Source organism: Delphinapterus leucas, chromosome 2 (genome assembly GCF_059928025.1).
Source record: "Delphinapterus leucas isolate spDelLeu-1000000601 "Yukka" chromosome 2, BTC_Dleu_Yukka2, whole genome shotgun sequence".
Taxonomy (NCBI): Eukaryota; Metazoa; Chordata; class Mammalia; order Artiodactyla; family Monodontidae; genus Delphinapterus; species Delphinapterus leucas.
The window spans coordinates 113155419-113170906 of record NC_143130.1 but is presented as its reverse complement, the minus strand read 5'-3'; the positions used below and the strand labels follow the sequence as shown (position 1 = coordinate 113170906).

At 37.0% G+C, this 15488-nt stretch overlaps 1 protein-coding gene across 1 annotated transcript in view; it reads left to right on the top strand.

Moving 5' to 3' along the window:
• The window catches only part of PRKD1 (protein kinase D1), a 164110-nt gene that overhangs the window by 132524 nt on the left and 16098 nt on the right, over positions 1 to 15488 (top strand). The window contains exons 14-16 of the mRNA XM_089907541.1: positions 7066 to 7227; positions 7796 to 7894; positions 8817 to 9084. Of these exons, the coding sequence (XP_089763667.1) occupies positions 7066 to 7227; positions 7796 to 7894; positions 8817 to 9084 (529 nt within the window). The remainder of the gene's footprint in view (positions 1 to 7065; positions 7228 to 7795; positions 7895 to 8816; positions 9085 to 15488) is intronic.

Sequence of the window (15488 nt, the reverse complement as noted above, 5' to 3'; positions counted from 1 at the left end):
GATCTTTAGTTGCAGCATGCGGAATCTGTAGTTGGGGCAACTCTTAGTTGTGGCATGTGGGATCTAGTTCCCTGACCAGGGATCAAACCTGGGCCCCCTGCATTGGGAGCGTGGAGTCTTAGCCACTGGACCACCAGGGAAGTTCCTATAAAGTGTTTTTTAAATCAATGTTTCCCAACATATTTTTGGAAGATCATGTCTTTTGAGTTCCTTCATGGAAGAGGGTGGAGGTTAAGATGTTCTCATGAAGACAGTTAAGAAAATATTGTGTACTACAACCAGGTCATCTACATCTTGGAAGTGAATAGTCTTTCACTTATTAAAGATTCTGAGATGCCACATAATTAAGAACTTATTTAATTTTGATAATATGCTAGTTAAGTGCCACAGAACCCTTACACAAATGTAAGATATCACAGACTGACCTTTTTGCACATAATGTTCTGTCTTCTAACCCTGTACAGTAGACTTTACATGGTCACTCCAGTTCCCAATATCCAGTACTTAAGACATCAGAGAGATTATGTGTCTACACAGGTCATTTAACCTTATAATAGAATGTTATGCTTTCTGGGGTGCTGACATTTAAATATAGTAACTGGGCTACAGTGATATGAATTGTTAAAAGTTACACTTTAAATCTAACACCAAGGTAAGATGGGATTCATGTGTTCATGTTTCCAATCAGGCAGGTTAACAGGAAATAAAAATGTTTTCCAGATGTTGTCTCCATTGCCATGCGTTTGTAGCAAATAGAAAAAAATATCCAGATATTTGATCCATTTTTTAACTTTTATGTACAGTAAACACACCTTGACCTACAAATTCCAATTTCCTTATTTTAACATGCCATTCTTTTAATTCTTGCCTTTCCGCTAAAAACAAACAGTAATGGCATAGAGGAAAGGGGGTCACACTTTATGGGTAGAATGTTTACTAACACTGATTTTTTTTAAAAGGTAACAATCAGTTATTAATTTTCTGCCTTTGAAGCCTTTGCTGCTTGTTCTCAAATATTACGTCCTTTTGCCTAAATTCAACTTGGAACTCCGGCCTTTGTCGGGGGCTAGGGGATAGATACTAGGATGTATGCAGGATCCTTGCTGTGTAAGGGTCTTTCTTTTGATAGAAATCACTCCCTCGACCACCAAAAATTATAGTAACAATTTCACGCATATACAAACATCAATGCCAGTGAAACCTCAGTGTATGTATGACTCTAGATGGTGGGCTTAGGAATCTAGATTTTGCTTTTTAAATTTGTCATTCATACCTCTAACCTGAAAGTTTCCTGGTGATGAGTAGAAAATATCACATATTTTTATACTGTTTCTACCTACTGAAAAGTCAAGAAAGGCTAGAAACATGAGAGATGATGGAAGGGTTTTTTAAGTGTATTTTTTACATACTCCTCCCTCTGCATTCGGTCTCTTCTCCTTTAATAAGGAAAGGAGAGGACTCATTCTATTTATCATGTGTCTGCACAGCCCTGGAATCTAAAGCTAGATTAAAGCATTTCCAGAAGAGATGAAGTGCAGAATGACTGAGAGGGTTGTATATAGGTTTATGGATATATGTGAATACAGAAGTTTTATATCAGGTGTCACCTGATTTTTTTTCTTCCATGCAAATATTGAACTGGTCCTTTAAAAAAAATTTTCTTGCTCCACTGTTACTTAATAGAATGCAGAGGACTTACAGCTAACTTAAGATGAAATAATGGTAAATTTCGCATTATAATCCAGCCACCTAAAAGTTGACTCCCTTTCTTGATATCCAGACACAATATATGTATTGTCATTAGCAGTCAATGGAGATGCTTCAACTTATTTCTTCCACAAAATTTTGAACTATTTAAACCAGGGTCAATCTGAGCTAATTAGTGCCATACAAAAAAAGTAACATTACACTCCAGTTCTGATGGATGGTATAGGCAGACAGTTTTTACCAGGAATGATCTGGTCATTTCTGAGTTCTCAGAGTCTAATAGGTTAAATTTGGTTGTGGCCCCATTGATCTAAATGTCAGCCAGTGATACCTATTCACAGGAGGGTGGATTGTTACATCTGGTCTTATTGAAGTAATATTGGTGCATTTATTCCTCTGACAGTATATGTTAGCTTTATTTGGTTCTAGGTTATTATCAATGTGCATTTCTAAAATTTTACAGGTGAAATTTCCCCAAAAAATGCTACCTCCAAAAAGATAACCACTAGAGTATGAGCCTTTTTAAATTGTAGGGTTTTTGCCAACGGAACATGAAATAGGGATACGTTCACATGCAACAACCAAACGATCTCCATCCTCATGTTATATCAGGAGGGCTCTCACATGGTGTAACGCAGCCCTCACCTGTTGACTTCACAGTAGAGGCACCTCTGCCATCACTGAAGTTTGAAAATACAGCACAAGGGAAGACAGGGGAGGACAAATTAGAAGGTGCAAGTTTGTGGCAGTTCATACTTAGCTTAATGTAGCCTCCTTTAGGTGAAACACAAAAGGAAATTTTCTTTTCTGCCACTTACTTTAAATTCCCAGTTATCAAACTAAAGAGAGAATTTAGGAGAGATAGCTGAGTTTACTGTATCAATTTGGGTATTATCTTTCGCAAGTCTTTTTATAATTATCTGCTCTCTACACGATGACTTTTCAGCATCTATCAAGGTACTGTTACACACTGTGTCCCCTTCATAAGGCATTAGGTGATTATGACTTCTAGGACCAGTAAATGAAGCATAAATTGTAAGAGACTGTGTTTAGAAAATTCATAAGATGGTATGTTTATCCCTCATCCGGGAATGAGAATCAACAAAGCCGTTGCCATGGTGCTCTGCCTCCGAGAAAGGCACCTCTCTTCCCCACCCCCATTGCTGTGCACCACTGTGCTGTGGTATATTCTTCTGTCTGCTCTGCATGCTATTTAGAATTTAGATCCTGGATTCTTCACTTTGAAGTTTCTTTCTTTCTGTCCCAGTATGACCTAAACCACTTAGTTGTTTGATAGAAAAGTAGTCAGAAGTTCCCACATTAAGGCTGAATCCTAAATAACCTGTTGAAAAGATACATTGATTCTAATTTTTCTCTTTCCTATCTCTCATATGTTTGAGTATAATAATCCTGAAGGTAGAAGAAAGGAAACACATGACATTAATTTATCACAGCTAAATATATAGAATGAATTTGCAATGCTAGATTTACAATAAAGCAAAACTATTAGAATCAAAGATTATAAGTACAAATTAAATATTCCTTAATACAAATCCAAAAAAAAGTAACATAAAATAGAAGGCACGCATAAACTAAAATTTTTAATTAAATGTTTTTATAAAATGTTGCTGCTTTTATAAAGTCCTTTGCTTTTAGTGACTAGTTTCCATTAATTACATAAGAATTCTCTTTGCAATTTGAGTCAGGAGAATTTTTGTCTTGATCTCCAAATGGCATTTCCTCCCAGTCTTCGAAACAACTTATATTCACCCCATGGATATGTCATCAATCTGTAATGTGTGAATAGACACTATTCTTTCCTATATTTGACCAAATGTTTCATTTCCTGAAAATTAAATTACTTAAATGCAACAAACAGATGGTCAGAAAGTCCTGTAGTAGCTTACTCTGCCATGAAATTTATTGTCCAAATCCCTGAGCTAGGCCTGAGAAGTTAGCAAAAATTCTTTCTGAACTCTACTATTCCACAGTTGATGTTACAGTCATCAAACCATTTTTAAGTTAAGTTACTTTAGACTTCAGAAGGGAAATGTTGAAAAGCTATTTCATATTTTATATACAAAATTAAAATTGTGAACAAGTCACATCAACTACTTTGGTTAAAGCTCATCTTAGAGTTGATCTTAAGGTATTAAAAAGATAATATGAATCATACATGACAGAAAATAGTGACTTTAATTTTTTTCTATCTCTAGTCTTCAAATATTATCTTCTCTAGGCTAAATAAATGCTTCTCATCAGTATAGTAGAGAGAATTTGGATGATGAAGGCATGATTCTTTGTATTCCATTTTCTTTTGTTATTGTCAAATGTAAAAACAAGTTTGGTCATTTGGTTCAGTGCAAAAAAATTATGGGTCTTGAGTAGGCATCTATGATGGCCTTGTCTCAACCATATATAATAAACCCAAAAAAATATCAACTTATTGTATATCAGCTATACAGAAAAAATGAAGTCATTTTGCTATTGGAAAGATTTTTCAGCTACCACTCAATGTATTCTTTAGCAAACCTATAAAATATAAAGGTTTTGGTAAAAGACCAAGGGCCAGTTGCAATGAACATATGAGTTTAAACTTTTCTAAGACACTTTTTTTTACCAGTTGTGTATACATGACCTTTAGTTCAATGCATTCATTGACTATACTTTTTTCTAAAATATATACCTAACTATATTCAAAGTCCTATACTTTTTTCTAAAATATATCCCTAACTATATTCAAAGTCCTTTATCGAGAAATAGAAAAATTTTCCCTTATCCTTTTCATAAAGATGCTGTTAAAGGAGAATTGTACAGTCCTTCAGAGTCTACAGGGAACATGGCACAAAATAATTGACAGTAAACAATCTCATTAATCTATTCCATACTTTTGGCCTGGAACATTTTAGGAATATACCAATTAGATAAGCACATGTTAAAGTCCTACCTTCTGAATAGGGGCCTCTCAAGTCTTCTTGTTGAGTGGTGGAAAGGAAAAAGGAGTATACTGACTGAAGGACTTAAGTACCACTAGGAACTCATATGCTTAGAAAAATACAAGTAGAGGCGCATGAGGGTTGACACTGTGCATATATTCGAATAATTTAGGTAGGAGAGATTCCTGGTCATCTTCTGACTCTCCCCCCAACCTTCACAGCCTACGACAAGGGCAGCAGAAGCAGCAGGCTGAGCCACTACCACACCACTTGTGTCCTCCCCTGCCCTCCTTGGGTCCTGGAGGTCTCACTCCCTTAACTTTTGTCTTCTCCTTCACGCTCTAGGTTTTCCTATCTAAACACAAGGGACCTGCTTGCTTTGCTGCCTACTTCTGTTGGTCTGCTCCTTTCCTATTCATTGTTCCCACTCCCCACCTAGACAAGGCCTTGGCCAATTAAGGAAGCCAAACTCCCAAGAACACTGCTTGAGTGCTTAAAGTTAGAGTAAATAGAAGAAAGAATCAGTTAAGAAGATACTCAGAAGAGGAAGGTATACTTATCACATCTCATAGTGGACTTGTCCCGGGAGAATCATGACTCTGGCAGGACTCTCATGTCATCCTTAAAGCTTCTTCTGTGATCACTGATTTAAAAGAGGACAGCTGAGATGCTTGGATACCCAGAGGCTGGTGGTCTGTCTAGTTGTTGTGACAGCCTGGGCACAGGTTCAGGTATGAACCATGCTGTCACTGGTCTTCCATACTGCGTATCGAACAGATATATGGAGTCATTAATTAAAGTCTCCCACCTAAGGATCTGGCACTCCCACAGTGGTCAAAGCCAACCAGCTATCTGGTCCTATTGGTAGGCAGTTGGGACAAAGAAATTTAAGAGTAGTGACAGTGTGAGCTTTGTTAATCCCACAGTTGTCCCATGTACTTGAGCTCTGACCAGGAGAGAATAACTCTGGGGGCCTAGTCTATCTGAAGTAGCAAGATTTGACAGTTTCAAGAATAATCACTCCAGCCCTCGAGAGGTGAATGGCCATTGGGTGGGTGTGCAGGCATCTCTCAGACTACATTCAGTACCTTGCTATACCATGACCACATTATACTGCATGATTGGGCACCAAGGCCTCAGAATCAGAAAGACCCATCAGATGTCTGAGGTGGAGATCACAATTGCCAAAGTAGTGGAAGGGCACCCAGAGAGACAGGTTATCATCACGGGAGCTACTGCCAACCACAGCCGTAGCTCCATGTTGAGTTGATGCCAGGCTCTCTATGCCGATGAGTAGCATGGAAGACAATGACAGTGCAGATTCACCCACATCCCCTCTACTGCTCACCACCCAGCATCTGTCTGTGAGGTCTGAAGAGTGAACCATTTCAGGTTTCCAATAATTGGTGGAATTTTAATTTTATTGCTCGCTGAGATTTTTTTCCCCTAGAATAAAGGATGCAATTTCTTCTGCCTGTTCAGCTGTTAGCACATTAAAGTTAGTCCCTATTTTTTTCTTTTGGTGGTTTTTATTCGTGATGATTTTTTTCCCCATTTTTCATTGAAATATAAGTGGAATATGTAATAGTTCTTTTAATGTTAGGATTTTTTGTTGTCATGTGCAGAAAAAAAATATTAAAAGTCAAATGATCAAAGGCTTTTGTTGATGACCCCAGACCAACATTCAGACTTAAGCATCATTACAAGGGCCCATCTAATGCTAAAAGTAACTTTACTTGACATGTGTGACAACCTGTCAAGCCAAATTCAGCCTATCATTATTGGCCATTACTTTATTGTGGAAATATTTATTGAGTGCTTGAGAACGATGCAGCACTACAACATAGCATGGTGTCCTGAACAAAACAGGGCTCAATAATCATTTCTTTTCTGTTTTCATGGGGGTCTTTACTCTGTGTAAGAGCTTCTGGAGCAAACTAGAGCAGCCTCCAAGAGCAGAGCAGTGCCAAAAGGTTTTGACTAACGTGCTTCATCAGTGCAGTCAGATGCACTCGATGAACATACTTCATCTTGTCTACCTTAAATTTCTACGAAGTGTGTAGAGATGGCCTAGTAAACTTATTTAGGACAGTATGCTTAATATTGGAGATGATCCTAAGAAATTACAGATTTCTCAGTATGGTATTCTAATTAAAACCTAATTAGCAATTCACTGTGTTGGAACTTGGATTTGTAGCATAGAAAAAAAAAATTCACTATGCACAGAAAGTAAAGATGTATTTTTTGGAGACATTAGAATTTCAAAAATATAAGGCAGCACATGTGGAATTTAGAGGTGTTAAAAATCTTAAGTGTGGGTTTCTCCACAGCTTTAAACGTGAACAGTTTTGTATAATCAGTGAGCTTGCCAAACAGTATCAAAAAACTCATTTTCTTCAAGTGCTTTATTTATCTTTAATAGAACCTTCATCACCCTGGTGTTGTAAATTTGGAGTGTATGTTTGAGACGCCTGAAAGAGTGTTTGTTGTTATGGAAAAACTCCATGGAGACATGCTGGAGATGATCTTGTCAAGTGAAAAGGGCAGGTTGCCAGAGCACATAACGAAGTTTTTAATTACTCAGGTAAGAAATCAATTAGAGTCAGAAAAAAAAAGGTAATATCTAATATCAAATGTTATCACTGTTTACCTAGAGCTTTCTACCCTTGTTGTTTAGTCCCTACCTCCCCAGTCTAAACTACACTTAAAAAAAAAAGTTGCAGTGGCTTATCGTATTTTCTAATTTATATCTGTAGCATCCAGCGTTCAGGATACGTACCAAATGAATAATGTGTGTGCAGGCTCATGTATTAAAACTACTCATGAAATTTTAAAATGCACAGTGACTGAGTCCTCATTCTTTGAAAATATTAAGGAATATATATCCTTGTTAGATATCATTGAATTCTTTTATCTACACCTGTTTTGGTTGCTATATGGATACCATAATATGATACTTTTTCCATTAAAGTTTCCTTAGAAACCTGCTGTGTTAATTAATCTAGCTCATTTCAGGAACTGGAGTATAAAGAAACTCAGCCATTCATTTTGAGGTTTCTCTTGACCCTCTAAATTTATGTCCTAGTAGAAAACATATTGAAATAAACTTTTAGACTAAAATAAAATGATTTTGATGATTTTTTCCTTTATAGATACTTGTAGCTTTGCGTCATCTACACTTTAAAAATATTGTTCACTGTGACCTCAAACCAGAAAACGTGTTGCTAGCATCAGCTGATCCTTTCCCTCAGGCAAGTATGAAAGCCTCTCAGCAAAAAAGCCAGCCGACAGCATCACTGGTTCCCCTGCAGCATTCTGTCACCCTTTCTCCTCAAAACCTTTGTTTCAAGTCTCACCTGTCTGTTTTCATCCATTTGTTACCCTTCTTATATTGTGGGGACTGCAGCTTTGTCGCTCTGCATCTCAGCTCAGCCTGCCTTAATAATGCACACTGAGCCTCTCATTGTGCTTCTGCTTCTGTCGTGTGGACATCCTGGAGAACTGGCAGCACTAGGTCAATGCTGGGAGCATTGGCCTAAGAGGGAGACACTTAAGAGTCCTAGGGATGCTACCAGCTCTCTAATGTTAGGCAACATATTGCAGTTCAGTGTTGTTCTCAGGGGCAAGGAAAAAAGTTTCTTCTTTTCCTCAACTCAGAGGATGCAAAACAACTGGATCTCTTCCCAGGAACTGTCATATCTGAAGTGACTGAGGTGGCTGTTCTGCCCTGGCTCCCTGATACCCTCAGGTCCTGGCTAGGTGTCCGTGCAGAGCTAATTTTGAGGAATATTGTGGATGGCATGATGCATCCTTGTGCTTATCCTTCAACCTTTCCTTATCATAAGCCCTTGAGTTAAATCCATCAGTTTGCATGATGTTTTCCTGCCTGGCAAAACACTATTACCCACTTCTGTGTATACATATTTTCACATTTATCTCTGGTTTTACAGAGGAGGGAAGGAGAATGTTTACATGATATTTTTTATGAATAAAAGCATACTTTTGTATCAGTACCTAAACCACTATCTTCAAGTACATAAAATGGAAAATAGCTATTCTACCGTGAGAAATCCATACAATATATGTAAAATATTATAATTGTTTTTTAGCAGTTGTGGACTAAGACACACAGTTTGTGACCTTACTATATCTCCAAACCATTATTATCAACAGGTGAAACTTTGTGATTTTGGTTTTGCCCGGATCATTGGAGAGAAGTCTTTCCGGAGGTCAGTGGTGGGTACCCCAGCTTACCTGGCTCCTGAGGTTCTAAGGAACAAGGGCTATAATCGCTCTCTAGACATGTGGTCTGTTGGGGTCATCATCTATGTAAGCCTAAGTGGCACATTCCCATTTAATGAAGATGAGGACATCCACGACCAAATCCAGAATGCAGCTTTCATGTATCCACCAAATCCCTGGAAGGAAATCTCTCATGAAGGTAATATCTTCCATTCAAAAGTGATAATGATTTAATCATTGTGTTATATTATTAATTCAGTTGTGAATTTTTAAATTGATAAATGCTTATTGCAAATTGCCCACTAAGGCAGGGGCACAAATTTATTGAGGTGGATGGAGCAGTAAAGGAAATGGAGACAAAAATATCTACTGGTAAAAAGTATATGTATTATAGAGAAATTGAGAAATACACATTAAAAGGTAAATGAAATAAAGAGAAACTGTTAATATTTGGTGTATTTCCTTAGAACTTATAAATGTTTACACATTGATATAATGGTAATACTTGATCTTTACTAACAGTACTCTTTTATTTACTATATGCCTATTTCTATGTTAAGCACTTTTAACTTATTATGGGCACAAGAACCTTATGATATTGATATTTTAATTGTCACATTACATATATTAGTATACCGCATTCTTTGTATACTGTTTTCCTATATGTGACATTAGAGCATGTATAATATTTTATACATATTCCCTGCTATTATATTTTTAGGTTATTTCTATTTGTTCAGTGTTAGATAACCTTTATGTATAATTTCTTATATGTATCTCTGATGCTTTTTTTTAGGATAGATTACCTTGGCAGTGTTGCATTATTTAAAATTAAATTCTTCTTAATAAATGTTTCCTTCTCAAAGGAAGAGTGGTAGATAGTTTTAATTCCTTCTTAAAGGAAGAGTGATAGATAGTTTTAATTCCTTCTTAAAGGAAGAGTGATAGATAGTTTTAAAAGAAGTGGCGGGGCAGTCAGGGCAGTGAAAATGGCTCACTGCATGCTTCAGAAAGCAGTTCCTGGGCTCCCCTGGTGGCGCAGTGGTTGAGAGTCCGCCTGCCGATGCAGGGGACACGGGTTCGCGCCCCAGTCCGGGAAGATCCCACATGCCACAGAGCGGCTGGGCCCGTGAGCCATGGCCGCTGAGCCTGCGCGTCCGGAGCCTGTGCTCTGCAACGGGGGAGGCCACAGCAGTGAGAGGCCCACGTACCGTAAAAAAAAAGAAAAAGAAAGCAGTTCCTCATGAACGTGCTTTAGAGTTTATTTAAATCACACACACACACACACACACACAAAATGTGAAGATAGGTTTAACTATTATATCTATATTTCAAGTGAGAACACTGAATCAAAAGAAATGAACCACTTGGCAAAATCACAAAGCTAGTAAGTGGCAGAGCCAGAATTTATACCCAGATGTTCTGAGCGTACATTCTGTAACCACTGGTCCTGCTTCCTTTTTAGTTTTCAGGCAACATCTAGCTCTAAGTTTGTTGAGATTTTCCACCACTTAAAGAGGCAAATACATTCATAGATAAACATCTGTTTGATACCTGTTATTGCACATGGTGGTGCAGAAATTGGAAAAGAGCATGTATAAATTGCTTGGACAATTAGTTCTTAGACTACATTCATATTAAATGGCACAGTCCATCTATTATCAGAGCTTTGAGTTACTATTGGCAGCAACCTTTTTAAAAAAATTGTATTGAAGTATAGTTGATTTACAATGTTGTGATAATTTCCTCTGTACAGCAAAGTGACTCAGCTATACAAATATATATATATATATATACACACACACACATTATATATCTATATACACATTATATATCTATATATATCACATTATATATATATACGTTTTTATATTCTTTTCCATTATGGTTTGTCACAGGACATTGAATATAGTCCCCTGTGCTATACAGTAGGACCTTATTGTTTATCCATCCTATATATAATTGTCTGCCTCTGCTAATCCAAAACGCCCATTCCTTCCCTCCCCTCCCCTCCTTGGCAACTACAAGTCTGTTCTCTATATCTGTGAGTCTGTTTTTGTTTTGTAGATATGTTGATTTGTATCGTATTTTAGATTCCACATATAAGTAATATCATATGGTATTTGTCTTTTTCTCTGTCTGACTTACTTCACTTAGTATGATAATCTCTAGGTCCATCCATGTTGCTGCAAATGGCAATATTGCATTGTTCTTGATGGCTGAGTAACATTCCATTGTACATATATACCACATCTTCTTTATCCGTTCCTCTGTCAATGGCCATTTACGTTGCTTCCATGTCTTGGCTATTGTAAATAGTGCTGCTGTGAACATAGGGGTGCATGTATCTTTTCGAATTATAGTTTTATCTGGGTATATGTCCAGGAGTGGGATTGCTGGATCATATGGAACTCTATTTTTGGTATTTTGAGGAACCTCCACACTGTTTTCCATAGTGACTGCACCAATTTACATTCCCACCAACAGTGTAGGAGGGTTCCCTTTTGTCCACAACCTCGCCAGCATTTATTATTTGGAGACTTTTTGATGATGGCCATTCTGAGTGTGAGGTGTGAGGTGATACCTCATTGTAGTTTTGATTTTGTCAACAACCTTTAACATCATTTAATTAGTTGTAAATCATAGCTAGGTGGATATATTTTGAAGGAATCTGTGACCTTAAAAAGAACTACCATGTAGCCAAAGGATTAATGAAATATTTAGGATAATTCAATAGATAAAAGGGAAGTGTAATTCTTTTACTCATCCAGGAGGCAGAAAGGAGAGAATTATCAAATAACCTTGTGACCTAACCTTGTCAGGGAACATTACCTTTAAATACAGTTAAAGGTATGTTTGATATCTATAATCTAGAAATCCAGTAGGATAACTTGATGTTGTTACCACAGTGCAAATCTGAAATATCTCTAAAGCCAGTCATACATTTTCCTGTTATGCAAGAATAGGACATTAAGAAAATAACCTTCACATTAAAAATTTTTTTTCTTGCAGTAGTGGAACAAATGATGCCCACTCTCGGAAATATGCTGGCCTTCTGTGTAGATAGAAGCTATAGATTATGAATGTTTAATTATCACTAGTAATAGAAACCAGAGGCATAGATATCAATAGCTCAAGAAACTCTTGTTGGGAAACCACAGTATACATGCATAAGTAATATGAATGTAAAGGGCAAAACATAAAATATCCTTCAAGTTTTCATAAAATGCCCTTGAAAGTTTGTTGGGGAGATGAGTTATATGAACTTGGGAAAATGATCATTTATTTCCTTGAATTGTTAGCTTGGTATAAAATCAGGGTCTCCAAGTTCAGAGGAGGGAGAATCACTGTGGACTTGACTAGTCAGAATTGCATTTTCAGGGGAGATGGAACTTAGGCCAGTCACTGAACAAAGAAAAGGAAGAGATACAGCGTTTTACAAAGAGGGAATTACATGGGATTATTCAAGGGGCATTTATATTTGACCAGAAAGAACACATTTTACTTGGCTATAGATATGTCTAAGCACTAAAAATGTCCTGCCACTCAGACAAGGTGATGTGGAAACCAGCTCAGGTAGAATCTCCTTCTTCTAAATGACTCAGGTATCAGTTTGGGGGTTAACTGGCCTCTCTTCTCAGTATCTTTTTCTAGTTCATCCTTGCCTTTGAGGCACAGGAGTTGTACTATTTGCTAAATGAAGCTCAGATGGCAAATGAGTTACCTACCTGCTGGTGTACGAACAGAAGTGTATTATTGAATATAAAGAAAAGCGAATTAAATTATGTCATAATATTAGCTGAGGTGTTACAAAAGTAATTACCGGCCCAGGTTCTATTCCACTGTCTTTTTGGGAACTAATAATTTCCTGATTAGATATTATCACAGGGCCAGTACCAAATAATTTTAAGCACGTAGGATCTGATGAATACGCAAGCAAACTAGTATCGGGCCAAGGGTGGTCACAACTGAAATTAGTGAATTTTCAGTCTCAGGATACTGTAAACCACACCAGAACCACTAAAATTCCAGATGCAAGGAAGTAAACATCTAGGCACCTCAGTGACTCTGAATCAAAGGTAAGGATCAGCAGTGAAGCAGTTTGTGATGTTGTACTTCCTGCCATTCTAATTAGCCATCACTTACCTTTTCTGAGCTTCAGTTTCTCATCTGTAAAACAGGGTAATGATTCCTGCCCATATAATGAAGTTGTAATAGAGACTGAAAGAGATAAAAGATGTGAAAGGCATTTATAGAACGCAGGTGTGGGGTGAGCCAAGGATTTGGATCTAGGAAAAGGATAGCAGAACACTAAGCTAAGCAGTTGCTCTGGCGAGTAACCAAGAATTGATTGTATAATTTTAGAAATTATATGCAAACTGATGTGCACATTTCCCAAGTGTTCTTCAGAAAAATTGTTAGTTGTACTTTTTTTCTTGGCATGAAAAAGCAAAAGATAAAAGAAAGTTGTAAGGTCTTTGTAACGTACGTAGATGTGTCAGGAAGAGAAAATTCCTTTATCGTGCTTTTTTTTTTTTCTGTTAGTGTAGACATGGACTCAGTAAAATATAATACTATATATTGAAGTGCTTGAGCTATCATTGTGTCATTTGATCCTCACAGCAATCCTCTAATAAGTAACTTGATTTAGTCTCTATGTTAGAAACCAGAAAGGTTCAATAATTTGCCTAAGGTCACACAGTGGTAGGGCTTGGACTTGAAATCATTGGTTTCTCTCCATTCTTTACAGCATACATTGTTGCACACCAAAGGGTGCTTATTTCTAATGTCTTGCTATTTAGCAACCTATAGGGACTATTTTAAACTCATTAATTATTCTTGCTATTATAATATAATAAGCTGAGTATTGGCATTAGAGATACGCTTACCAATAATTTATCAGTGAGTTAATCAGGACTCTTGCATGCAAATAATAGAAACTTATCTCTAAGTTAGACAGAGATAATTTATTGACTCACACAACTAGGGAAGTCCAGAAGGTGAACTCCATTCATCTGGATCCTATAGTTCAAGTGTCACATTTCTCTCTCTTACCTCTGCTTTACTTTATGATGGCTTCCTTCTCAGGTGGGCTTTTCATGTGGTACAAAGTGATCTCCCAGCAGCTCCAGGCTTACAGGCTACCCATTGTACATGACTCAGAATGAAACCATAATTATCTGTCAGTAGCTGTAGAGTCTCTGAAAGGGGCACTGATTGGCTGCCCTTAAATCCTGTAATACCCTGGGAACAATCACATTGTCACTGCAGGAGCCTGGCTCTGATTGGCACTGTGGATGATGGAGAGCCCCTCCAGGTTGGAGAGAGGAAGTTCCTGCAGGGAAAAGATACTAGGCTAAAAACAAACACAAAAGCATTAACAGATGTCCGTTATAAAAATAGATTTTTTTGTGAATTAAAGCATGACTTGAAAAATGAGAAAAAAATTGGGGAAAATTTAACTCAGCAAATGTTACAGGTAAAATGGTAATAGTTAAATTAAATAAATTAAATAAATTTTGAAAGAAAAAAATAAGAATAACTAATCTTCTATAACCTTTGCACTGTAGCCAAGCACTACTTTACACACTTTACATATATGAACTTATTTAATTGTCCCCAACCTTTGAGTAGATACTGTAATTGTTTCCATTTTAAAGATGAGGCACTGCAGACATAGAAGGTTAAGTGGCTTCCCTGGGTGGGGCTAGGGTGCAAATCCTGTCAGCCTGCTCCAAGGCAGATGCTCTTACTCATTGCATTTACAGCCACTTGATTATCCTTTCTAATGGATTTAGCCATGCTGTCACATTAAATTTTTAATATGTTTTCACTAGCTTCGAGCTAGTGTAGCAACACAATTTTTAATAATGTCTAAAAAGAGAGGGAAACAGGATCATGTTGTGATAAAGACCTGAGTTGCCTCCACTCAGCATCTTGGTGACCTCATCCAAGTTACTTATTCCTTCAGGTCTCAGTTTTCTTGTATGCAATATAGTTACACTAGTTACTGACTCACTGGATTACTTTAAGTATTAAATGAAATTGCACTGGAAAGTGGTTAGCACAGTGCCTGACATAACTAGACTACCTTAAATGTGTTAAACACTATTTCCAATCACTTTACATGATCAGTCGATCCCTCTGTGTATATACATTTTAGTTCTACACACATACATACAGTCATATAATTATGTATGTAACTAAACACATATTTAATCACAGTTATATATATAACTACTTGTATAAATTATATATTGCTATACATATATAACTAAATAAAAATGCATGTATACAATAAAACACTCCAGAATGAATCATATGATTACAAATAATTGCACAAAAGGAGACTTTAGGTAATCATGGGAAAGGAGGAGTTTGAGAACATTTCAGTTCATTCTAAGGCAGTGTGTTGTACCTTGTTTCATTTCATCATTGTGACTATCTGATGGCCATTTGACCATCCAGTTTATCCATTACTACCTGTCAGTAATTAGACATGGCCTCACTCTCACCTCCAGCTTTATCTCATACTAGGTTAAGCTTAGTCCTCATCACATAGGATGGCTATGACATTTCTCAGTTCCCTGAAAGGACTTGTTC